General features: G+C 36.7%; 2 protein-coding genes across 4 annotated transcripts in view; one reads left to right on the top strand and one right to left on the bottom strand.

Moving 5' to 3' along the window:
- DMXL2 (Dmx like 2) overlaps window positions 1-9,759 on the top strand; it is a 40,837-nt gene extending 31,078 nt beyond the window's left edge. For all 3 annotated transcript variants that reach the window (XM_010162197.2, XM_010162196.2, XM_010162195.2), the window contains 11 exons: window positions 822-939; window positions 2,206-2,292; window positions 2,373-2,494; window positions 3,239-3,377; window positions 3,982-4,042; window positions 4,121-4,248; window positions 5,758-5,835; window positions 6,349-6,440; window positions 7,073-7,125; window positions 8,252-8,469; window positions 9,550-9,759. In XM_010162197.2, coding sequence (XP_010160499.1) covers window positions 822-939; window positions 2,206-2,292; window positions 2,373-2,494; window positions 3,239-3,377; window positions 3,982-4,042; window positions 4,121-4,248; window positions 5,758-5,835; window positions 6,349-6,440; window positions 7,073-7,125; window positions 8,252-8,469; window positions 9,550-9,759 — 1,306 coding nt within the window. The remainder of the gene's footprint in view (window positions 1-821; window positions 940-2,205; window positions 2,293-2,372; window positions 2,495-3,238; window positions 3,378-3,981; window positions 4,043-4,120; window positions 4,249-5,757; window positions 5,836-6,348; window positions 6,441-7,072; window positions 7,126-8,251; window positions 8,470-9,549) is intronic.
- Window positions 9,760-13,217: 3,458 nt separating this feature from the next.
- On the bottom strand, window positions 13,218-23,042 carry GLDN (gliomedin; the record flags this gene model as incomplete). The annotated part of the gene is made up of 5 exons (XM_010162198.1): window positions 13,218-13,692; window positions 17,084-17,234; window positions 17,977-18,102; window positions 18,184-18,264; window positions 22,923-23,042. Coding segments are annotated over 5 exons (938 nt in total), but the record flags the coding sequence as incomplete, so codon positions are not given.
- Between the last annotated feature and the right edge of the window lie 866 nt (window positions 23,043-23,908).

Below are 23,908 nucleotides of genomic sequence, written 5' to 3'. Positions count from 1 at the left end.
TGGAGCTTGGAGGACTAAAAATCAAGGGCAATGGCTGCTGCTGGGAAGATTCTACTCCACCTCTTTTACCATTCGTCCAGTAGCAACTGGCTCCCACCCTTCCTCAGCAACAAAAGAGCAGAGCTATATAATGCATGTAGATGTCAGGAGAAGGAGAGAAAGTTAGTTGTAGTGTGGTCCTTGTAAAGCCAATCCTCCTATTTAGACCAATGTCATGCTTGCAGGTATCTTTAAATGCAGATAGCAAACCATGTTTTCAACTCAAAACTAGCTTGCTTTTCTTAATATAGTGAAATACAACTTTAGGTTTGCTCACGATATGTGACTTTGGATTTGCATGGTTGATACTGCCATAGGATTCTATTAAAATATTCTTCCAAACATGCACTGATTCTTTAGAAATATTTGTCCTCAAATCTGAGGCACTGAATTTTATTTGGCTCATATATGAGCTAAATATTTAAGAATTCTTTTGAATACTGAAAGAAATATGTAAGGAAATTCTGTAGGGCCAGCATAATTCCAATATAAAAGCAGTTTTAGTACAGTGCAAATACAGAGATAAATGCAAGTCAGCAGATTAAACTGTAGTACTTAGAAGTCAGTAATGTAATGTGGATTTTTTAAAAAATCAAGAAAAGAAGCATCTCTTGATATTTCCCTTGAACAAATTAAAGCTTAAACTTTGGGTTTTTTTTTTTCAAATTGGAATTTAATCTAAAGTCATTCATGGAGTCTTTCTTTAGATTTACCCTTTTTGTCCACCTTTAATTACATTGCATCTTTTTCTGTCCCCTGCTGCCCTCTTCTGTGTCATCCAGATCAAAAGATTATTCAGCTCTTCCAGCAAAAAGGCTCTGGCATTTTCTTGTGAAGCAAGAACTTCTTCAGGAGACTTTCATAAGATACATATTCACAAAGAAAAGAAAGCAAAGTGAGGTAAACAAAGAATGGAACTTTTTTTAACAAGAAAGCTCAATTATAACCGTTCCTCAGTCTCTTCAGTATTTCTTTTAATTTTTCTTTCCATTTTTTGTTGGCATTTCAGTTTCCTTTCTTTCATTTAACAGTGTTTGCATTTTTTTAAAAATCAACATGACTGTCGTGTTGTTTATTGAAATATCAGCTGAACCAAATATTTTTAGTCAAGGCGTATCTCACCTTACCTTTATGTATTTGAATACTGTCCTAATAAAGAAACAACATTTGCAATAAGGGTAATAAGTAAATAAATTTGAGGATTCATTCAATATTGTTGTGTGTGTCATACTGAAAAAGAAATTTAAATGAACTATTACTTTGTGTATATGTATATATGCATAAGTAATATATACATATAAAAGTAATATTATGTAGTAATCTGTAATATGAGGCTTTACAAATTGTACCAGTTACAACTGTAATGAATTGTAACTGAAAATTTAAACCAACACATAAGTACCACGGTGAAATAAGTATACTATTTAATATCTTTAAGACTTCCTGTAAGTATGGAGTTTGTGTGTGTATTACTCCTCCATTTATTTACTATATCATACATTTTGTGTTCATCTAGGAGGCATTACTTTTTAAGTGAGTTTGTTTAGATTCCTGTCTTGCTTTCTGTGCCTTTTATAAAAAGTTAAAAATACATTTGTCATCATTGACTGACAGAGTGGCCTTTAAAATCTAGTTTGGAATGTTTCATTCTTTTTTTATATTTGTTTGTGCATGTGTTTTGTGTTTGTGACTGTGTGATGTTATGTAGTCTGTAGAAGATCGTGTGGAGCAGGTCAAACAAAACTCCGTAGCGGAAGATCACAAAAACAAGGTAGTATCCCTTCTCCCAAACCTCTAGCACATTCTTAAAAGTTCTGTGGAACTGGCTTTTCTTTCTCTAATGTGACTAACAGAAGCTATATGTTCTGTGTGGTCTGTGTGGCAGGCTTTTAATCAGTGAATTAAGTTTGGATGTCCTGATAATTGGGATGAGTGAACACCTTGTAAATAGTATTGCACACACAGCTTTGTGTTTCTTACACTCCAATATAACTTTTGGCTTCTAGAACACCAAAGAGTATGAGAAGTCTAAAGTTTAGCTTCCTAAACAATGCTGAGGCCACTGAACTTTTCTTGCATGAATTCCATATAGATTTTTGCAGTCTGAAGATACCTCTACAAAATGGATTTTCATGCTAATTGAAATGCCTTATAAATGTTTTGTAGGTTGAAGCAGATCTTGGCTACCCTGGAGGAAAAGCAAAAATCATTCACAAAGAATCAGATATGATAATGGCATTTGCAGTTAATATGGTAAGCCTTAAATATGACAATAAGTATAATAAAAAGATCTCAATTGTAGTTAGTATAAATTTTCTATTTGTGCTGCATAGGCAAACAACAATGAAATTGTTTTGGCATCTACACATGATGTTCAAGAACTTGATATTTCGGCTCTGCTGGCTGCTCAGTCATTTATATGGATTGGGGAAGAATATGACAGAGAGTCTAAAAGGTACGATTGTGTCTTTGTGGTTACATTAAGAGTATTGGCCTACTGTGAGGCTGCATATATAATACCCCTGTTAAGCACAAGTGGATCATACAAAAAAAAGTTAATTACTCTTCTTCAGGAGGTTACAGATTGCTTTACAAAGGAGCAAGGGAAGGCAAAAGAATATTACTGTCTGTTTTACACATGCAGAAGCTAAGGTTTTGAGGGGTTTGATTATTTGGGGCATGTCTGCACTGCCCAGTGAAGTAAAATCCCATGATGCATAAGCCAATAATGGAAGTGCTCCTTAGAAACACTGCAGTTGCATCGTTGCAGTGTTGAGGCTCGTTGTGGTAGCTGCTACTAATTGTATAATACAAGAGCCTGAATTACCGTCTCCTCCTTTATTGTGCTGAGAACTGTGAATGTATCAGCTGCAGCAAGGACTCATCTGTACCACACTCCATTGCACAGAATAAATAGACACGCAGGTCAGGAATATTCCAACAATGTTCTTCTCAAGAGAGCTTATGTTGTCAACACTCATCTACCACAGTTAGGATCGTCTGTTGAGGTTAAACACCAATAGCTTTGGAGTACATGGAAAGCTTTTGTACAATATAAGTACAGGAATTATCAATTTATAGTCTCATTATAATCACTTCCTCTACCCACTGCCATTAGGCTCTTGACAATGAGATAAGCAAACAGCATTGGTAGCAAAGAAGCATTTGTTTAAAGCAGAACACTGCTGTTCTTTTACAGTTCTGATGATATTGACTTTCGTGGTTCTACGACAACACTAACTCAGTCAACTGCACCATCTTTTGGAGTGAATCAGATGCAACCATCTTCATCTATGCCATGGTTAGGCAGTGGTCAAACTAGCACTGGAGCTGGTGTGGTAAGTACTTTTGTTGCATGCAGCTCAGGAGACTTAATTTTTTAGAGTATTATTTAGTAGAGAGACCTAGTTTGCATTAGTCATCGTACTGTTAATTCAATGTTAACATAAAAGGCTTACAATGACTAAGACCTGGCCAAAAAGAAGGCCAAACTAAGCATTTTCTTGTATATTGTGGCATAGAATTATTGTGACATAGAAGATAACGGGACAATTAGGTTTTTCTGTTTCTTATGGGAACTTCGAAGTAGGACCTGGAGTTTCTGGGAACAAAACAAACCAAAAAAGTTACAACAGTCCCAAACTTTAAATTATTGCATTGGGACTAATATGAAAAGCATACACATCAGCATGTGATTAAGTTATTTGTATAATAGGAGATAATATTAATACTATTTGAACTTTTGTGTCTAAAAAAAGCTGTCACAAACAGGCTTTAACTACTGTACTGCAACTAAACATAATTAGATGCAAATAATGTTAGCTTTACAGCCTTTTTTTAACTGGGAGACACTCACCATGCAGTAGTATAAATAAAATTGAAGAGTGTGTTTCTGTCTTTTTTTCAAATTACTTTAATTTTTTTTGTTTGTTTTATATGAAGCTTATTAAAAGAAATCTGAATAACGTCAAGAGAATGGCTTCACATCCAGTCCATCAGTATTGTAAGTGAATCACACTTACTAGTAGTAGATAATTTTCTATAAAATACTGTAGTATTAATGAACATCTTTTAATCTTAGATCTTACAGGAGCACAAGATGGTAGCGTTCGAATGTTTGAGTGGACAAGACCACAGCAACTGGTATGCTTTCGGCAGGCTGGGAATGCCAGGGTTACAAGAATGTATTTCAATTCCCAGGGCAATAAGGCAAGTTCAACATTTAAGATTTTGCCTTTTTTTTTTTTTTTTAATTGATAAGGAAATACTTGTTGTGCTGTGACCTGTAAAACAGTTTTAACTGGTGACACACAAAACTTAAGATATCCTAGAATGGTGGCATAAGCAGTATCATATCATATCATTCATGTTTGGCTGCATATGGAAGCTTTGTAATAAACACTGACCCTATTCTCCTTTCTCTCCTGTCAGCTTCACGCTGCTAACGTATATGCCAGGGTGACCCTTTTAAATAAAACATTTAAATTATAAAAAAACCCAAACTATTGAGCTTACTTATTTTGTAGAAGCAAACTTTTATCAATCTAGGGATGGGTCTTCAAGAAGTGCTTCGCACTCTACATTCTGGCCAAGATAAAGTTTTGACAGACTGCATTACCTAGAAGATACATATAATACAGCCTATTAGTTGAAGAATTTAAATATACTCCAGTACAGTGGAGAGCAGAAAGTACAGCAGAAGTACAAGAGAGCTATACACTTTGGCCAGAAATGACTCTATGAGGTGTTTGAGTTGCAGAAAACAGTGGACAAAGAAAGAAATTGGGATGAATACCCACCTCTTCAGTTCATGTTGCCCATTCTGTTATTTTAGCAAGTCTTGTCTGTATTTTACTGACAAACTAATTAACTTCATTAGAGTTAAAAGACATAAAAAGTGAAGGAAAAGGAGTTTGTGCATGACTAAGCTATAAAACAGCAAAAGCTTCTCATTTAGAAATAGCTGGAAATATAAAGTATCTCCCAGCATACCTATTTTCAGGCAGCATAAAATATCATTTAAACTTTTTTTAAAACATACTGTTTTGATTATGTTTTGAGATTTTGCAATCTTAGCGTTACAGGGGAATCACTTCTAAGCAAGAAATTACGAGGTACTAGTTGTCCCCACTGTTTCACTCAGGCAGGAGTCATGAAACCTGACTAAAAAGAGAAAATATAAAAAATAATTCTAAATATTTCTAAGAACATTTTGTAAAATGTTTATAGCTGTAAAATATGCTGTATAGAATAAACAGCATTAATTGTTATGCATTTTGGTTAATAAATATAACTCAGTCACTTTACCATTCGTGATATAGTATAGTCCTTCTACAATTGTTCTTACCATACTTTTATGGCATGCTGTCATGCATCTTACTGGACTAAACGTTTTCAAGTAGAGCCATGCAGCAACCATGCCTCTGTAAGCTTTAGCATTTAAAATGAGGATTTGAAAGATAAGCTTCCACGCTTAAAAAGCCTCCGTTTCCAGAAAAGAGTTAGGTAGTGCATCAGTTGGTAAATGGTCAGCACTGAACTCGCTTGGCTTCTAAACTACTTTTTTGTACCTGACAGTCATTGTTGTTGATATTTACTGTGCAGGCAATGGTTTGGTGTTTTAGGTGGGTCTTTTCCTGAAGTCAGCTGTTTACTGTCATGAAGTAAGCATCCAGTAACCAGTATGTTATGCTAATAAATGCAGTTTGTTCCTTGCAGTGCGGTGTTGCTGATGGTGAAGGATTTCTAAGTATTTGGCAAGTAAACCAAACCACCTCAAATCCTAAGCCCTATCTGGTAAGCGTGTAAGAGTTTCACTGAGATGTTTTTGATTTTGCTGCTTTTTAATTAGCATACTTTATCAAAACAACTGTAGAGTTTCAATGATACATCTTTGGAAAACTAATTATGCAATAACCATAAGCTGCAATGTAATTACAAATACATTACCCTTGAATTAAATTAAAAATCAGATCTGACAGTAATGACTTTGTAAAAATACATTCTTCAGTTCTTTTCACTGCTTCTTAACTGTACATGAAGACTGCTTAATTTGAAATTCAGGCTCTAGTGATACGCTATATTGTGGACTTGTTATAGTTCGCTTATTTTAGTATTGTTTTATTTTATACTGGATTTTTAATCCATTGCTCTATTCTGAGGTTTCAAACAGCATTACCTGTCAGTTTTTAAACTTTGTTTAAAAGACTGCTTGTGTTATGCTACCAGTGACATCAGACTGATAGTAACTTTTGATGCAGGCTACAAGTAGTAAGATGGCATCTTTTTTGTTTGTTTTGTTTTTAACAGAGTTGGCAGTGCCACAGTAAGACCACAAGTGACTTCGCATTTATAACCTCTTCAAGTCTAGTTGCTACATCAGGACAGTCCAATGATAACAGGTGTGTTAAAAGAAACAGTGAGGAATTTCACCAAAGCTACCTATTCATCACCATTAACTTGCTAGCTCTTGTGCATTAATGTGTGGCTGACATTTTAACACTCAGTGTTCTAAGCTTTGTGAAAACTTGAACTTTGCTAGCTCTTGTGCATTAATGTGTGGCTGACACATTAAAGCTTGAACTTGCCAGATGATTTCTTTGAACATCATTCCTTCAGTTGCTTCTTTCCCAAATTTAGTTTTTGTGAGGACTGGTCAACAATTAACCATTTTTTTCAAGGTGCATTCCAAATGCAATTAGTTTGACAATAATGCTGTTGCTGGGGGAAGCAACATGTTCACCAAAGGCAAGATAATTCTTTTTCTCTGAAAAAAACTCTAACTTCTTGACACAACCTAAAATTAATACACATCTTAAAGGTAGGAACTGTAGTTTCCACTAAGCATAAAAAAGCATAGAAAGAATTAAAGCTTTTAACTCTGCATATGCTCTCCAATGACTGCAGAGAGTCAAGGGCTCCTTGTTCAGTTCTACCTTTTCAGCTTTGACAAAGTGTGAACACTTTCTGAGTCATGTCACCCCACGAATCACTTACTAACAGGCCACAATGACTTTTGGTTTTTCCTCCTCAGAAATGTGTGCCTCTGGGATACTTTGGTTTCATCTGGTAACAGTCTTATACATGGTAAGTAAGTACTGCAGTGACAATTAAACCTCTGCTTCTTACTGACTAAGGAAATAGAGCACGTGCACGCATTTGGAGCAAGGGGTAAAAATTTGCACTGGGGAACTGGTCTAAATCTGTGTTGCACACTAATGCATGCACCAGCACTGGTACTATATAGTGTCCAGCATGATGTTAATCTCCTCTATATAGAAAAGTATGAAAAAGGAATGTCATACACAAAGCTGGGTTTATAACAGCATTAATAAAGTCTGAAGGATTTGAATACAGTCCTGAAAAATAAAATTAACAGCTGACTAATTAAGGCTGCATTGAACTCTTATGTGCGTGCAGGCTTTCACTTAAACTGGCACTTAATTTAATATATCCAGTACTCCACTGAAGCACAGAGGAAAAGACAACTGTAGGTAATAGTAGAAGCAACTCCTCCTGTCTACTATCCTTATCTTTCAGCAGCTGGACTAGATTCTTGAAAAGAAGTTTGTGTCTGACCAAGTTCAATAACTTCATCTTTATGTAACAAACTAAAGCAAAATTCTATTATGTTGTGCTATTAAAGAAAAATACATACAAATCCAAATATAATATCCTGGGCTTTTAAAAGAGCAAATTCAACCATCATAAACATCTGCAAACAACTGCAGTACTTGAATAAGCAATAGGTGCATTCTGAGATTCATATTTTAAAAGTAGCAGATTGCACAGAAGTTAGCCTCATTTTAAAGAAACTGAGTCAGGGCTCTTAATGAAAAAAAGGTTAGGAAATTAGAATATAATAATATATATTTATAAGTAATTAATACTATAACTTTTTAGTCAGCTATACTATTTTTTTAACTTGGGAATTTAATTGAACTTAATATGGATTTTCTCAATTTTTTAAATCAAGGTAGGTGCCTGTATTCTAAAATAAATTAGACTTCATATCATGCTTTCTTGTGCATTAGATCTATATAGTTCTTATGAGAGCAAAAAGCCACCAGCTGATATGACATTACCTACATAAAGGAACATACCTGTCAAGTTAGAAAATATTCAGATAACAATTTATAGAAGAAATGCATTTTAAGATCACAAGATACTCACTGTTTCAAATCTATTAAATTCTGACATCCTCCTTCTTCAGCCTTCACTTGTCACGATCACGGTGCTACAGTACTTCAGTATGCACCTAAACATCAACTGCTAATTTCTGGAGGTAGGAAAGGCTATATCTGCATCTTTGACATCCGACAGAGGCAAATCCTTTACACCTTCCAAGCGCATGAATCGGCTGTTAAGGCCCTTGCACTGGATCCTTCTGAGGACTATTTTGTTACAGGCTCAGCAGAAGGTAACATGAAGGTAAGGTATCGGAGGAGCTGAGTTGTCTAGGAGAGTATTTAGCTGCTGTAGGGTATTGACATGTGTTGATCAGCACACTGTAAATAGCCAGATGAATGCGGGAACAAAAACAAGCCCAAAAAAACAAAACCTACATTCAATACACAGGATGCTTGCCTTACGTTTATAATGTAAACTAAAATATACTATTATCCCTCTAAAGCAAGTAGGTTTTGTTCTCCTCTAAAAATTAAACACGCTTTTTGAAGTGCATGATTTTGAACTCTTAGGTTTATTTTTCTCTCTTAAAAGTGTTCTGCTTTTGCCTTTGGATATTTCTCTCTGTAACACAGGGGGCACTGAGTAACTTCAATAGTGTGTAAAGTTTCTGTAACACCAAGTTCTGTTCTGTGTTTTCTCTTGATGCTGTAGCCCCAGACACCTCTTGAGATACCATAGTAGTAAGAAACAAAAAAAAACCAAAAACCAAAACCCAGCAGAATTATTATTTCCTGAATACTAAAGGAAGGAAGAACATGGTAAAAACAGGGAGAATACAGTTTCTTTCCTTTTTAGCTGGACTACATACTGTTTAATAGGTGCTTTTTGTGCCTCCACACACTTTGTGGCCTGGATGACGGCTCCTGCGACTTAGGAGACCACAGACTGTTCAGACAGCTGAGCCACCACTCTGCATGCTTATTAATTATGCAGCTTACTCTCTGCAGCATTCCTTAGCAGAAAAGTATTTCCAGCTGCTGGAAAGCTGACAAGAGTCATCTTGGATAAAAATGTAACCCATCCATTTCTGCAGTTTTCATGGTAGGGAAGCTGGGAGGGGCACTACTAATCAGGTAACACAGCACAGCTTCACCCTGCTGAGTAACCAGCTGGTCCACATTTAGGTAGCCTTATGCTGTCTTGCCTTACGCTTCATCAGGAGCCTCCCAAGACTCTTAGACTTGTTGTAATTGTTGCTAATGGACAACAAAAAATACCCTTTATCTGCTGAATAGAGTTTAGAACAGCCAGGAATCTGAAACATTAGGGAAAAAATACAAATCCTAATTTTAATTTCCTTTTGTCATTCTTTTGATACAGGTGTGGAGACTGACTGGCTATAACTTAATTCATTCATTTAAAAATGAACATGCTAAGCAGTCCATTTTCAGAAACATTGGTGCTGGTGTCACCCAGATTGAAACTGTGCAAGGCAATCGTATCTTCTCCTGTGGAGCAGATGGCACGCTGAAAATGAGGGTTCTTCCCAATGCTTTCAATGTACCTTCAGCCATTTTTGACATTCTGTAGCGTTATGTGAGCTAATCCTGTTTTTATATAATGTCCCTTTAAGTAGCTAAAAATCACAGTGATATGCACTGTGGAAAGGAAATACTCTGTTTCCTTTCAAAGTGGTTACTGCAGCATTAAGTATTATGGGGAAAAACATATTAAAAAGAAAAAATAAAAAGACTTACACCAGGTATATTTTGAGTACGCTCATGAGGATCACTGGGGTGGAAATGCATGTACTGTATTGTAAAAGCAAAGAATTCAACCCAGTACAGTCAGTCACAGGTGGGGTTATTGCTCAGTAACCCACAAGCTGCATTTAGTACGTGTATTGTAAAGATTCTGACAATTGTCAGTCACTTAACAAGCACTGTGGCTCTACAAGTCAGTAAGCATTTCTGATGTGATTCTGCTTATTTTATTCCAGTTTTTCCCACAATTGAAGCATGTCTACAACTTCTCATTGTAAAATAGTTTAGTTTTAATTAAGCATACTCAGTGTATTTGATTTTTCACAAGAAAGTGTAATGGATGCAAATGCCGTGGAACATGTGCAATCAAGAATGTACTGTGAGTCATGTATCATTTTATGCTGAGGTGGTTTTTTTTCCCCCAGTTAGTATTAATACACAGTTGATACTGTAACTTGCACATTGACACATTTTTAAATGCAATGGTTTTTAATTTGCACACTATTTTCCTTTCTTTCTGACAGCTATGTTTTCTATTGGACACCTGCCTTTACTTTAGGAATGTATCGTAAGCACTAAATGTTTGTAGTGAAGACATCCATGATTCTAGTCAGTTTTAGTTTTGAAATTCACTTGTCCAGAAAATACTTCATTAAATGAAGCTGTTAAGAGAATACGAATATAGAACGTATAATGCCACATTTCAGATGAATGTCAGGCTTTATGTGGCCAGCTAGTAAATAGTGGATAAAACTGGTAATTAAATTATTACCACAGTATATTGTATAAACTATGCAGAGTTCAATATTGTTTGCTTGTAATATAACTAGCTACTGTTGTCAGATGTATTTTTCTGTTGTAAACAAAAAACATGTTCTTAAGAGACTGGAACGGATGTCTGCGTATTTAAATGTTAACAAACCGTCTTATTCCTCCAATGAAAATTTTGATGTCTGTGCTGTATTGTAAAATATACTAGAATAAAAAGCACCTTTCTCCAAAGGTGATTTTAAATTGCAGGCTGTGAAGTATGGGAAGTATGAAAAGAAAGAAGAGTAAGTGTCATTGTTTAGTTTTCCCTTTGTAAGTTAAATAAATTACTTTTATTTCACCGAACAGTCCATTCCAGAATTCTTCCTTTATATTTAAGTAGATTTAACTAAACTTGCAGTAGATGACTGGATACTGCCTGAGTAGCTTTAACTTGACCTCAGACTGCACTGCGATAAAAAGGATTAGCTGTTTGCATTGTCTTTTCTGCTGTTCTAGAAAAACATAAGATTAACAGAATTTAGTTCTTCATCTCCAACAAAGGCAGCTGCAAGAAACACAGCCTGCTTCTGTCACTGAGAAGAGGCAGAATTTGCTGACCCACCTTCTCCAAGAGGTTGATCTGAGTAGTTTAACAATGACATTCAGAAATTTAACATGATTTAAGATAGGGACATTACCTATAAACTGTCACATCTGGCTTGAACTGCATTTGCTCAAGTATATTGCTGAACTTTTTTTTTTTTAAAGCCAAAAAGTCTACTTTATTAGTACCATAATTCAATTTTTATTAAAAAAAAAAAGAAAAACCAACACAAAACCCAAAAAACCCTACCAACCAAAAAAAAGAAAAACCCCACAAAAGTCAAAAGAAGCCCACGTGCACAAAACCATACCTCTGGACTGTGAAGTTTTGCAGTCTTTATAGGTATAGCTAGAATTCTTGGTATATGAGTTTCGAAGTCTATACTAGTTCAAAGTATTCATTCTGCTTTTTTGTATCCCTCTGCATCTCCAGCCTTAGCAGGCAAGGTCTGACTCCTGGCTTTAGTGAAACCAGCAAGGATGCTGAGAAGAGAGGATGCAGCCCAGGCCCAACCATCCCTGTATCACCCATGGAAGCTTAGCTGCAGCAGAGGTATTTTTCCACCACATTTGCTAGACAAGGTTCTACAGGCATAGCCATTCCCAAATTCATTAATCCCTTTGATGGTATGTCACATAGGTATTAAACAGCTCAGTGCAGTTCAGGGTTTAAGTGATACTTTGCTTCTAAATATTTGGGTGAGCTCTGTGAAACTTTACCAATACACATAGGCAGCTTAGAAATTCAGGTTGGGCTTTTCCAAGAATGTGATTTTGAATGCAGATACACAAAACAACAGTAGGAATTTATGTTTCAATGTTAAATTTAGAAATCTGAAATACCAGGACAAAATTAAAATCAAAAAGTTCCTATTATTTCTCACCTCCAGATCTCAAAGATTTGAATCTCTGTGAGTAAGCAATCGCTGAATTAAGATTAACAAAAAATTAAGTCATGAAGTAGTATGATGAATACATGCATTCCTACTCCAGAGATTTTATTTTCCTAAGAACAGCAGCAAAAAAGTATACCTTTCCTTTTGTGATTTCATTTGTATGGATGAACATGGGGAAAATTTTTTTTTAGAAATATACCTTACTATAATTAAGTATAGTTGTAAGCAAGTTATAGTGGTATAGTTTACATGGCAGTGAGGGGCAAGGAAGAGTCAGTGGCAACACAACCAACTCAAACACTGTTAAAAAGGGAATTTTAATAATAAACTTTACATCATATCTTCAGTTTTATACCTTGTTACTTTTTTTCCCAGTGCTTCACTTACTAAACACATTTTCATGTATATTCAATACTTAATAATGCCATTATTCCTATTTTCCTGTACTTGGGCTGGATTTTGCTTTTGATTATGTAGCATTTCAGTGGACATGTCAAATTTGAAGCTTCCTGCTTTTTTTCCAATTTAAACAGCTCTTTCCATCCCCATTATTTTTAACAGCCGTATATCTTCGTCCAAAAAAAATGTTCACAGAGAATCGGTGGAAAGTATTAGGTGAAAATGACAAAGGTATTTATACACAAAAGTTCATTTCGACATTCGTACTAGACCATAATCACTGACTAGAAAATGACTGCAGATAAGATGATTGCAACTGAAAGTTATAAATAGTCTCTGCTGAGCACATGACCATGGAATAATCAATGAACATTACATATAATTATCAGCTGAGTAACAGGAAAAACAAAAGGAAGTCTGTGCCAGCTGCATTATTGAACAGCTCTTCTTTTAAAAAGATGAGAATGGCCTATATAATCGAAGTGTGTTTATACAAAAGCGCCTGATCTCCCTTCTATGCACACTCACCAACCACCACCAGTGAACAGAAAATGATACCAAGTGAAGAGACCCTCATGTGTATATCATATAGCTTTAAACAATCTGTTTAGTAAAACGTGGCTCCCATACATGACATTTTAAAATATATTCATCTGCCAAAATGTACAGGGTATACCATTAAGCTCCCATTCTCCCACGTATACAAATTCTTATCTCTTGGACTGTATGAAAGCATAGCAAGAACAGACTGTGAAGACCGTAACTCAAACCTGGCATCAATCTGCTTCTCTTTCAATAAATCAAAAGCAAAACTTACTGTCATATCCTTAGTATCAGTAACATACATAATGCCACATGCTATGAATGCGTTACCAGCCTTGGACTTGGGATATGTAGTATTGATATGCCGAATGACTGAAAATGTTTCTTCATCAACATGTGCTACTATTATATTTTTGTCAGTGCTTGAGGCGTATATAATCCAAAGACCCTTCTCATCCACTGCTACATTGAAATATGTCTTCGAGTTAGAAAAGAGGTAGTTACGACCATGATATAAGGCATTTTCAATTAGTAGTGTGCCCAACGACGCTTTATCAAGCCCAAGTCTGAAATGAGATAAAGTAAATATTCAGTATGTTGTGTTAAAAAATCATTTTTATACACCCTGTTTGGTTGAATCAATTCAGAGCGTGTGATAACTGATAGAAGCACTGCTGAAAATACTTGACTTCAAGGACCATTCTGATGTCTTTTAAGATTAAGCACTCCACTCAAAGCACCTTCCAAAACACTAGGAGAACATTCCAAAGCAATAACCAAACTATAAGGTGCACAAGAGCATGAACTCGCTTTGGTAGGTTTCACTTTATTTAGTCTATGAGGTTTATTATCATTAGGATGAAAGGAGCAACTAAAAGGAATGGGTATGAGAAACAATTAGATACCAGGTGAAGGCCCAAACTTCTGAAACGAAATGTGTACCAAGTTTGCTTTCTACTAAGTGGGAACTAAAGGCAGAAAATGTGATTGACCAAACCAGCATGAATTCTGGGCAGGTTCACCTAGTCTTAGAGTTCCTCTTTTGAAAACGGTTCAGATAATGCAGTGATTTGCTCAAGTAAACATCAAAGGAATAAAAATTCTACTTTTGCAGAGCCAAAAGTCTGACCTCTTGCCTGCCTCCAACAGGACAGCCTGAATGTCTCATCTCTGATGTATAAAATTGGTTTTATTCCTTGAAACTGCTTAATAGGGTGATAATCTGAGGACAGTGACATTAAGCAGCTAAACTGAGTTCCTCTACTAGTTTAAGAGGGTAATCAGCTACTATCAAGACACATTTGCAGCTAGCATTTAATCACTGAATAGCGCAGTGCTTTAGCAAAGGCAGGGAGAGTATGCTTTATCCTTTTAAGTAATGCCTTTGGTAATGAAGCATATTCCATTGCCTGACTTTATCTATCTGTATAGCTCTGTTCCTCAAACAGAGGAAAAACATTATTCAATACAGGAATCTGCTACAGTTACAGAAGTTTTCTGAACAGACAGGCTTAATGACAGGAACATTTGAGATCCAGTAACTTAAAAGAGAAGAAAAAACACTGGAAAAATATTTTTTCTGTGGAAGAGGCATTGATAGCATATACTGGAAAAATCATCCTAAGTCAAGAATGACTAACTAGATGATTCCCCCTCAGCTTTTGTAAAATTCATGTCTGCAGCAACTCCATATTCCAGCAGCATGTACGTGCAATTAAAAAAAGGCTTCAAGGCTGGAGATTTCCAAGAAACGTGTCACCCAGTAAAATCTTGTTAGTTGCTTCACATCTGTAAATAACATCATGCAAGGGCTAAGAGGAAAGCCCTTAGCAGGAATAGTCACATAGAAATGCAGACTTTCTTCAGGATTTCTTCTATAAAGAGCCAACATGATAAAAAGCATCTCAAGATTTATTAGAAATGTGCAAGATCTGCAACACAGAACACCCTGTCTTTTCCTCTTTTATGTGAAAATCCTGAAGGGAGCAGAAAAGTGAGGTTTCATTTCTGAGGTTCTCTTCCAGTTCCTTCAGTCAAAGACAGTCTAGCCTAGAACTCCAAATGGTTGAGCAGTTACTTAATCTTCTGGCACCTTGGGGTAAATGGCACGATATAGTGTAACGTTTTCATCACCCACAGGGAACTCAGGCTACAAACACTTCTCCAATCACTAAGATGAAAAAGGTCAGCCAAAAATAACAGACGTGGGAAAGCATGTTATGAAACAAAGGAAGAAAGGATGAGACGATCATAATGTCATTGATCTGACCATTATGAGAAAATCTCCCAAAGATCAGACAAACTTAGTTTTAACAGCTTTTAAGTATGACAGGAGACTCCTTTTAAATATTTTTTTCAGCATTTGCAAAATGAACCAACCAGGTCTTCACCCCTTCTTTCTATTAATACAAAAACTCCCAGAAGCTTTTCTGCAGCCCAAAATCAAGGACTTCACTGTCACAGAATTCATAGTGCCTCATCCTGTCTGCTGAAGGTCAATAATCTTGGAGTGAATAACTGAACAGAAAGGCCATCTCTCAGCACCTTCTTAGAGAGGTTTTGAAAATTCCACAAATACCTTGTGTTCATCTGTACATTAAAGCATTTCCCAATTAACAGTATCCAAGCAAAGGTAGGAACCTCTGTCCTATCACTGGGTATTGCTTAGAGAGAGATGGCCTTTTACAGATGTATAAACAAAGAGCCCTAGAGATATTTAAAGGAGGTTGCCAAAAAGTGGGCTTGTCTTTGGCAGAATAAATATTATAGAACCCAAGCACTCTGCTCACATTCCTTGGCATCCACATGAATATAGGAAGGCAGCACTCACACCTGCTTGGGAACAGACATCAAAGTATAGTAATGTTCTTGGCTCAAACATCAGAGTCATGTAAGAGAACTTGAAAGCAGATGCAATCTTTCAGTTGCCCTTGGACTGTTTCTTTGGCTCTTCCCACAAGATGAGATTTTGGTTTTGATTTGTATTGTCTGTCTCTGTCCTCAGTAGAAACTGAAGAAACAGACGTAATTCCCAGTTCAATTCAGGGAGATACATTGGGAGAGTCGTAGGAACTTCTCATTATGAAGAAATCAAACAGAAGAGCCACTCCTCCACACTGGAATGTGCAATCCACCAGGTCGCCATGTCCTCAGCTGGTGCCTCAGTGCATTCCTCTGCACTAGCAGCATTAACTCAACCCCTACCAGCTCAGAGCAGTGCTATCTGAGAGCAAAGCACATGCATCAACCCAGCAGGAAGCTCTGGAAAGCTAAGTTCCACAAGTAGGCTGCCATCATATAACCACTCATCCGTGTCCCCCAAACTGCAGCTGAACCAGCTCTTACTCTGATGCAGGTAGATGCCCAGCTTATTATTTAAAATCAGGTACTTTTTTCTGACCTTCAAATTCTTTAGTCATTTTCCATTTCTTTCTCACAATTATGAACACAGCAAAGAATCAAAGTGCAAGTACACCCACAGCAATGTAATATATAACAGAAAACCATAAGACCCCAGGATAGCCAACAGAAAAGTCTGTTGTCACCTCTGCACATGACATCATGTTAATCTGGAGGCCCAGTTGTCCTATCATGTAGTAACTACTCGAGTTAACCACTTGGACACAGAGCTGAATGATACTTAAGGAACTGACTGTCACAGCAGAGTAATGGACCTGGACCACCCTCCCAGTTCCTCTCCTCCCACAGCATCTACACATACAGATGGGAGGCCAGTGGCCCACATTCCAGTTATAGATGGAAAAGAATTAGTTGTTCCATTCCAGAAGGAATTCTGAACCATTCCTCCATTTTTCCTATTCTAGACAGGACCAAAAAAGAATATAAAATAGTACAAGGAAAGACATCTGCTTTTCTGAGGTCCACCCCTGTCACTCTTAACCCACCGCTCCTCTTTCCACAGCATCACTTGCCTTAAGCCAACTATGTTTGACTTACTTCAGAATGGCATTGGTTCCTCCCTTTTGATAGTACAGATGATTGTTTTGTACTGCGTGACCACATCCATAAAAGAATCCCGTGATGTTAATGATCCTGTAGCTGTCATTCAGCAAGGCATTGGAATTCTCATATTCTTTTATAGAGTTTCCTAAACAAAGGAGAAAACATGAAAAAAGAGCTATCATTTGGTTCATCTAATTTTGAAATCTCTACCCAAAAATTCAGTCTTTACTGAAAGTCAATCTCAATCACGTATCAGACAGACAACAATCGTATTTGTGTTTTCAATACTGATTCAACTTGCTGGAACACAATAAAATAATCCAGAAACAAACACACGCAAAAAAAATATCTCTAGATAGTCTTCAAGGGCCTGCTTCCCCCATTGACTTGATGGGCCCTAATTCTGAACACAGTTGATAAATATACAGAAAATATTTCCTTTTTCCACTTAGGTCCTGGAAATTTTCGACTAAATGCATTATCTGGTTCATTTTCACGCCTAGCTAAACGAAAAGGCAAAACTCCTAGCTACAATTTAGGGAAGAAAAGCTGTAGAAAATTATTGAAAGAAAAAAACAAAAGGGCATGAGCAAAAGGCATTTAAACTTGGATTGGTTAAAAAAAAAAAAAAAACAAACCACAAACTAAAATCCTCAAAATCCTTTCAAAATCTGATGTGACTCTGAAAATGTTTAAAGATACTACAAATGTCTATAACCATACATATATAGTCAAGTATTATACAGGTAATATGGAAAATATCCTGAAAAAGATGTGGATAAGAAACCCATCATACTTGATTAAAAATATTAGTTTAGGCTGAAGGAATCAAGAAAGCAATGTTAGTGTAACAACTGATTTTTGATCAGTGACTACTACTATTGTACCTGAAAAATGCATGGTAAGCCAAATCCTTTCATCACTTATATTTGTAGGTTCCCGCATCCAAGTTCCAAATGTCTGCTGTACACTGACAAAGTGAACAGGACTTCCTACAGATGTTATGACACATTCTGGTAGAGAAAAAGCACATGTCCATTGTTTGTGACATTAAAACAGCACGTAGCAGTTAGTCACGCTCTGTAGCAGGTTACCAGCTTTTTTTGAAGGACCTGGAGTTCTGTCTTCAGCTTTTCCATCCAGGGTATCATCATTTGGTACAGCACATGTGTCACCTAGAGTTGTGAGAGAAAGGGTAAAACATGACATTTTCCTATATTTGACATGACAGATGTGCACATCAGTGACTCCACTAAAATAAAAGGAATGGGATTTTGTTTCATCTGGGAAAAAAAACTTAGGTTGGTCTGGTCATAAAATGAAATAAAAAAAGACTTGCTTTCACTTCTTCCAAGGAAATGAAGTGTTCAGGCTGGTTTGCTTCCTTAAAGTTGTCAGGCTGACAGTCAACTTTGAGGATTAGCTAATTTTGCTCAACAGATTTAATTCCTTAGCTGTGAATTTCTAAGTAGCTGCAAATTTCTGAGTAGCTGCTTAGAAAGACATTTTCCCCTTTCCTTAGATAACTTTAGACAACTGAGATAGCTGGAAGCTGCCTGATTTAGCAGTAATACCAAAAATGCTTTCTTGGGAGTAAGTGATGGCTAAACTCAAAAGCTTCATTCTCAAATCTCCACACCCCAGCAGACAGGGTGTATTCTGTAGGCAACACCGGAAGTTTTGTTCATGCTGTTTACACCCAAGACAGTAACAAAGTACTAAACATACACTGAGCACATAATGCATAAAGAATGCAGGGCAGTCATCTATGCCATTAAAGAAGCAATAGGAATGACTAAGGGAAATTATACACTATATTCCTTACACACAGAAATGGTTCACATTAGAAACAAATAACACCTGGAAACTTTTTTTTTCCCCTCACCCCTCAACTACTTAAAGAGTAACTGGCTGTCTTTTCTCTTAGCATTTACTGTTAAAACAACGCCTTAATTAAATTTTTTACAGACCTTTTTCTATAAACTCAGATACCTCTTCTGTCTTTAAAACAATGCAACACATTTCAGTTTGCTTAGAATGAATAACCACAGAGAACAGTTCTCAGCTCTTTGCTGAAGATACCCTGATTTCATTGTAGCCTTTGTTTTCTAATTCTATTCTTAACTTTCATCTCCTTACAGATTTCACACTGCTCGACATGCAGGCTGCAAATTCTTTTGGACATTCATTTTCATTGTTGACTTCCAATATATTTCTGTGATTTACAGGGCTATGATAAAGCTTCAATGAGAAAGACAGTAAATATATGAAATAACTATAAAGTAATGCTGAAAGGGTAGTGTGACATTCAGGAAAGAAATGACAGATTATACTGCATTGTTGTTTTCTCCTTTAGATTATATCCGCTCTTTGTTCATGGAGAAGAAAACTTTTCCAAGATAGAGCAAGAACATATTTCTCCCACCCATTTATCTAGGACATCGGGTGATACGACATTGAAAGTTTGTAAATTATCACAGCGTATCTCCAAAATCAGGCACAATCAATCCAACCATGGGAAGATGAATGCCTATAGCTAGAATCTAGCAATCCTTCTAGATCCCTTTTCCAGCTTCTGATGTCAAAATATTCTCAAAACAAATCAAAAAAGGAACCCACTCAGCCAAAATTGTAAGTTGCAATGCACAAGTTAATTTTCTTGGTCTAATACATACAGTTAACTGAATAAGTAGTTCCCTGTATAGTAGTGTATTCAAGACTATAGGATAGTCAAGGACCAGGTCAGTCTTTGCTGTGAAGCTGGGTGCACTAATTGCATTTGAGAATATCTGCAATACTCTGAGGACTTTCAGCTGCATGAAACAGAAAGCAACTAGGATTAAAAAGACAGTTTTCAGTCAGAGACTCTTATATTAAATTGTCACTGCTTTCTTCTTTCCATCAAAAAAAGATTAATATCCTACTGATTCCAATCATAAAATATCCTGGCTAAGAGTTAATGGAGTTTAGAAGACATTTAAAACTATGCATGAGGTCTCTCTGGAGAGGGTAGGAAGGATGGAGCAAGGGAGTAGAGATGGGATGTTTTGTTTCTTTTAGGATTAGCTAAGAGCACCATTGAGAACAAATACCTGAGCTTCCAACTAATTATTCTCTGCTCTTAAAGAGATAAAGTTTTACCAGATTCCAAATTTAATTTAAAGAAATCATTCTTGTATTCTTATGTAATAAGTTAATTACAGTTGTAAATCAGCGTCTGTATTCTCTTTTCTTCGAAGGGAGATGAATATTTAATTACAAAAGCTGTTTTATTCTTTGAATTTTGGTAATAAGATTTCACAGCCTACTGACTCATAAAACGTAAATGCCCACTGAGGAAGATTTCCTCTTTGCAGAGTTATTTGACTATAACTCCCATATGCATACTGGGATTTAAGATCCACCAGAGATGCATCAGATAGCTTACCCTCCAAAGCTCTCCAGTCTGTTTCAAGACTTGAAAAGAGGCCACCTGAGTTACTGGTCCCATTATATCTTGTGCAACAGTTCATGTATTTCTGTATTTCAAATAGGATGAGATTTCAGCTATCTCCTTTCCACTGTAAGGAGACTCTCTGGGCTCTGTTCTGACATTTCAATACCCAGAATCTCCTGACTGAGGTTCTTACATGCTACTACAATTACTATTACATGCGATATTAAAAATAAGAGTTAGAAATAATTGATATATGTTCCACCCAGTATTAAATATTGACTGGTTAATACCATTTATAATATTTTTTAAAAGATTTTTCATCTCTGCAAACTGTGCAGAATGATGGTGACAAAAACATATCACCCTATTAATGGTGAGACATACAAATTGCTCTGCTTGTTTCACACTTAACTGCACAAAGTTCTTGTGCTGTTCCCTTTTGGTATGCCTATCAAGAAATTACATTCCCAATTACAAAAGAAACCCAACTTTATCAAACACTGTCATGGATAACTGTCCTCCAGAAGTATGAAAGATTAGTAACCGAGACATCCTTTGCTATTTTTTTTATAGAATCACTCTGATCTCCCTGAAAACGGGCATCTCAGCTGGGAGGAAAATTCATCCCAGAAGTGTAGGGGTAGCAACAGTCACAGAAAGCCACAACCACCTTGAATGTGATACCATCCAGGGGTGAAGGACAAGGACAGCCAGATCCAGTATGTAGATCCAAAACAAAAAATGTGCTTTCATTCTCAAGTTGAAGTAAGCTAGAAGTACAGTGCTGTTTCTTGTGCCAGCTTCTCTTAGCTTTCCATAATCAGCTAATACCTTGAACCAAAATTTTCCATTTCTCACAATGTATGCAGAACCCATGTTCCTGAGCATCCAAAACCACCAGCTCCTCTCATCTTCTACTGCTAATTCTGCCTGGCCAAACAAACAAACAAACAAACAAACAAAAAAAAAAAAAAAAAAAAAAAAAAAAGCTCTGCTCTTCAGTATGTAGAAATTCTTTGAAATGCAAGTCTCAAAAACCAGATTTTTTTGAGAGACAGTTTTCAGGAATGTATAATTTTTGTTGGTTTAGAATATTAATATAGTCTTTGGTACCATGTTGACACCAACACTTTCTTCCAGAAAGTATTTAGCCATTATTAATATATTTGAATCCATATAAACTTCAGGCATGGAAAAATATGTAATACACTATATCTGCCAATGTATTTACAAAATACAGTGTTCAAGACAGCAGAGTACTTCCAACCAGTTACCTGCTGGAGGAGGAGATATATGCCAGATATAACTTTCTCTAAATGTTCTTCACACAGCAGAGGCAGAACTTTACTCATTAAAAAACTCACATGGATATACACACATACATGGATTTTATTTGAGGCACAATTTTAATCTATTTGAGAAAAAGAACATGGATAGAAGTTGTGACATGAAACACTGACATGATTTTTCAACAACTCCCAATATCAAGTTCAATCCATAAGGATTTACTGGTACCCAGCACACCAGAGATCTCATGGCAAAATCTTAATGATGTCAGCACTCTAAGTCAGCACTCTAATCAGTGACTTGGGGGGGGGGAAACCAAACGAAAAACCACCAAAACAAACACAAAACACATGTGGCAGCTGCTACACTTCAGCATACAGTCTATGACCTGGCAGTCTGGATACTTATATTTTGGTTCTAACAGTATCTCCTGTGCAATTTGCAGCCACAGTTTGAAGAGAATCTACTTTGTCTTTAATTTTTCCTTTCTGAATATTGGCATTAGCCATAATCTCACCAACACAGCTACGATAAAGGAAATTAAAGAGACTCACAATCCACTTGTTATTCAGGACACAATAATGCAAAACAGCAACAACGGAAAAGAACTCAAGATCACCTTGCTCCAAATCTTACATATTCAAATGGACACAAAGTCTCAAGAATCCTTTTGTATTCCTCCAGCTTTTTAAAGTCTTAGCTAGTTCAAGCTTCCTTCAGTTCTGCCAATGACCAAGCAATTTCATTCTGTAGAACACAGTGAAGTGTAGCCTGGTTAACAGGTGCTATATTTACACACAAAATTCAGCATTTAAAAGCTAAAAATTTCAACTGCATTTCTCTTACTTTCCAAATATACCCAAGTGTAAGTGCTTTGCCTGAACATTAACATAGCATGATTAAAAGGCTAATATTATACTGGAGGTAGCTTGCTGCCTTATCCAGATTATATTTCAGCAAAACATCTAAGCACAGGCTCAGCTTTAAGTTTGTGCAGTTTTACTGAAGCCAGCAAAATTAAACACATGCTTAGTGTTTTGTGACACCAGGAGCATGGGTCTAATCTTGAACCTGTTCATAATACTAAAAAGAACACTGAAAAGAACTAACCTGTGCATTTGCTGCTGTATATGTTCTCCTGAAGCTGTGCTTTACCTTTACGTTTTCCTGGAGGCCCTGGGGGCCCAGGTGGTCCAGGGGGCCCTGGCGGTCCAGGTTCACCTTTTGCACCTATGTACAAAACAGAGTACAATGTCACAGGCCCTGCAGACAACAGGCAACTTGCAGAGAACTGTACGTATCCACATGATGGACTTCAAAAGATGTCTTCTTAAGAGGTTTCTGTGTACAGAAATACAGTGCAATGAACTCACTGAGGTGCTGTTTGTTAGAACTTGAGCTGTACAGAACTTCACAATTACAGGACATCAATGCAATTCATCTGACTGGATTACAGGCACATTAGAGAGTTATAAAGCACTGTTGCCTTTTACTTACTGTATTCTAAGACCTCAACTGCAGGGGCTACATTGCTATAATTTTACACAGCTTATATTTCTGGCTGCTTCATGTACTCCTGAGTGGAAATCTGCTCCTCATTCTCTAATAGAAAAATAAAACTACACTGCAAGAAAGAGTAGGAGGTCAGCTGCTCTGGAAATCCAAAAGACTTAATCGCTTTTTTAAGTCCAAAAGTGATTAAGAAGGGCTTCAGGTAATTAGGGAGACTGGTTGCAGGATCAGGTGCACAGGTAATTTTTTCCTCAATCCCTTCAGTGGCAGGGAGGTTCACTGATAGGAACAGGAAGACACATCTGATCAACACATGGCTTGGAGGCTGGTGCCACAGGCAGAGTTTTGGTTTCTTTGACCATGGGGATGTTTACATGGCACCTGGGCTACAGACAAAAGATGGGACACACCCTATTGGCTACTAGGAGAGAGAGGGGGGTGTCTTACCTTTCCGTACAGCCCGATATCTTCCGGCCGCCAGACCCTATCTTACTACACAGAGCTTTAAACTAGATTGGAAGGGGGAAGGGGATATAACTGGGACTGCTGGAATTAACTCTGGGAGTTACATGCCTGCAGAGCAC

The sequence above is a fragment of the Antrostomus carolinensis genome, unplaced genomic scaffold (genome assembly GCF_000700745.2).
Source record: "Antrostomus carolinensis isolate BGI_N321 unplaced genomic scaffold, ASM70074v2 scaffold11122, whole genome shotgun sequence".
In the NCBI taxonomy this organism is placed as follows: domain Eukaryota; kingdom Metazoa; phylum Chordata; class Aves; order Caprimulgiformes; family Caprimulgidae; genus Antrostomus; species Antrostomus carolinensis.
Note: the sequence above shows the minus strand (reverse complement) of the source record. Positions and strands in the feature narration are given on the sequence as shown.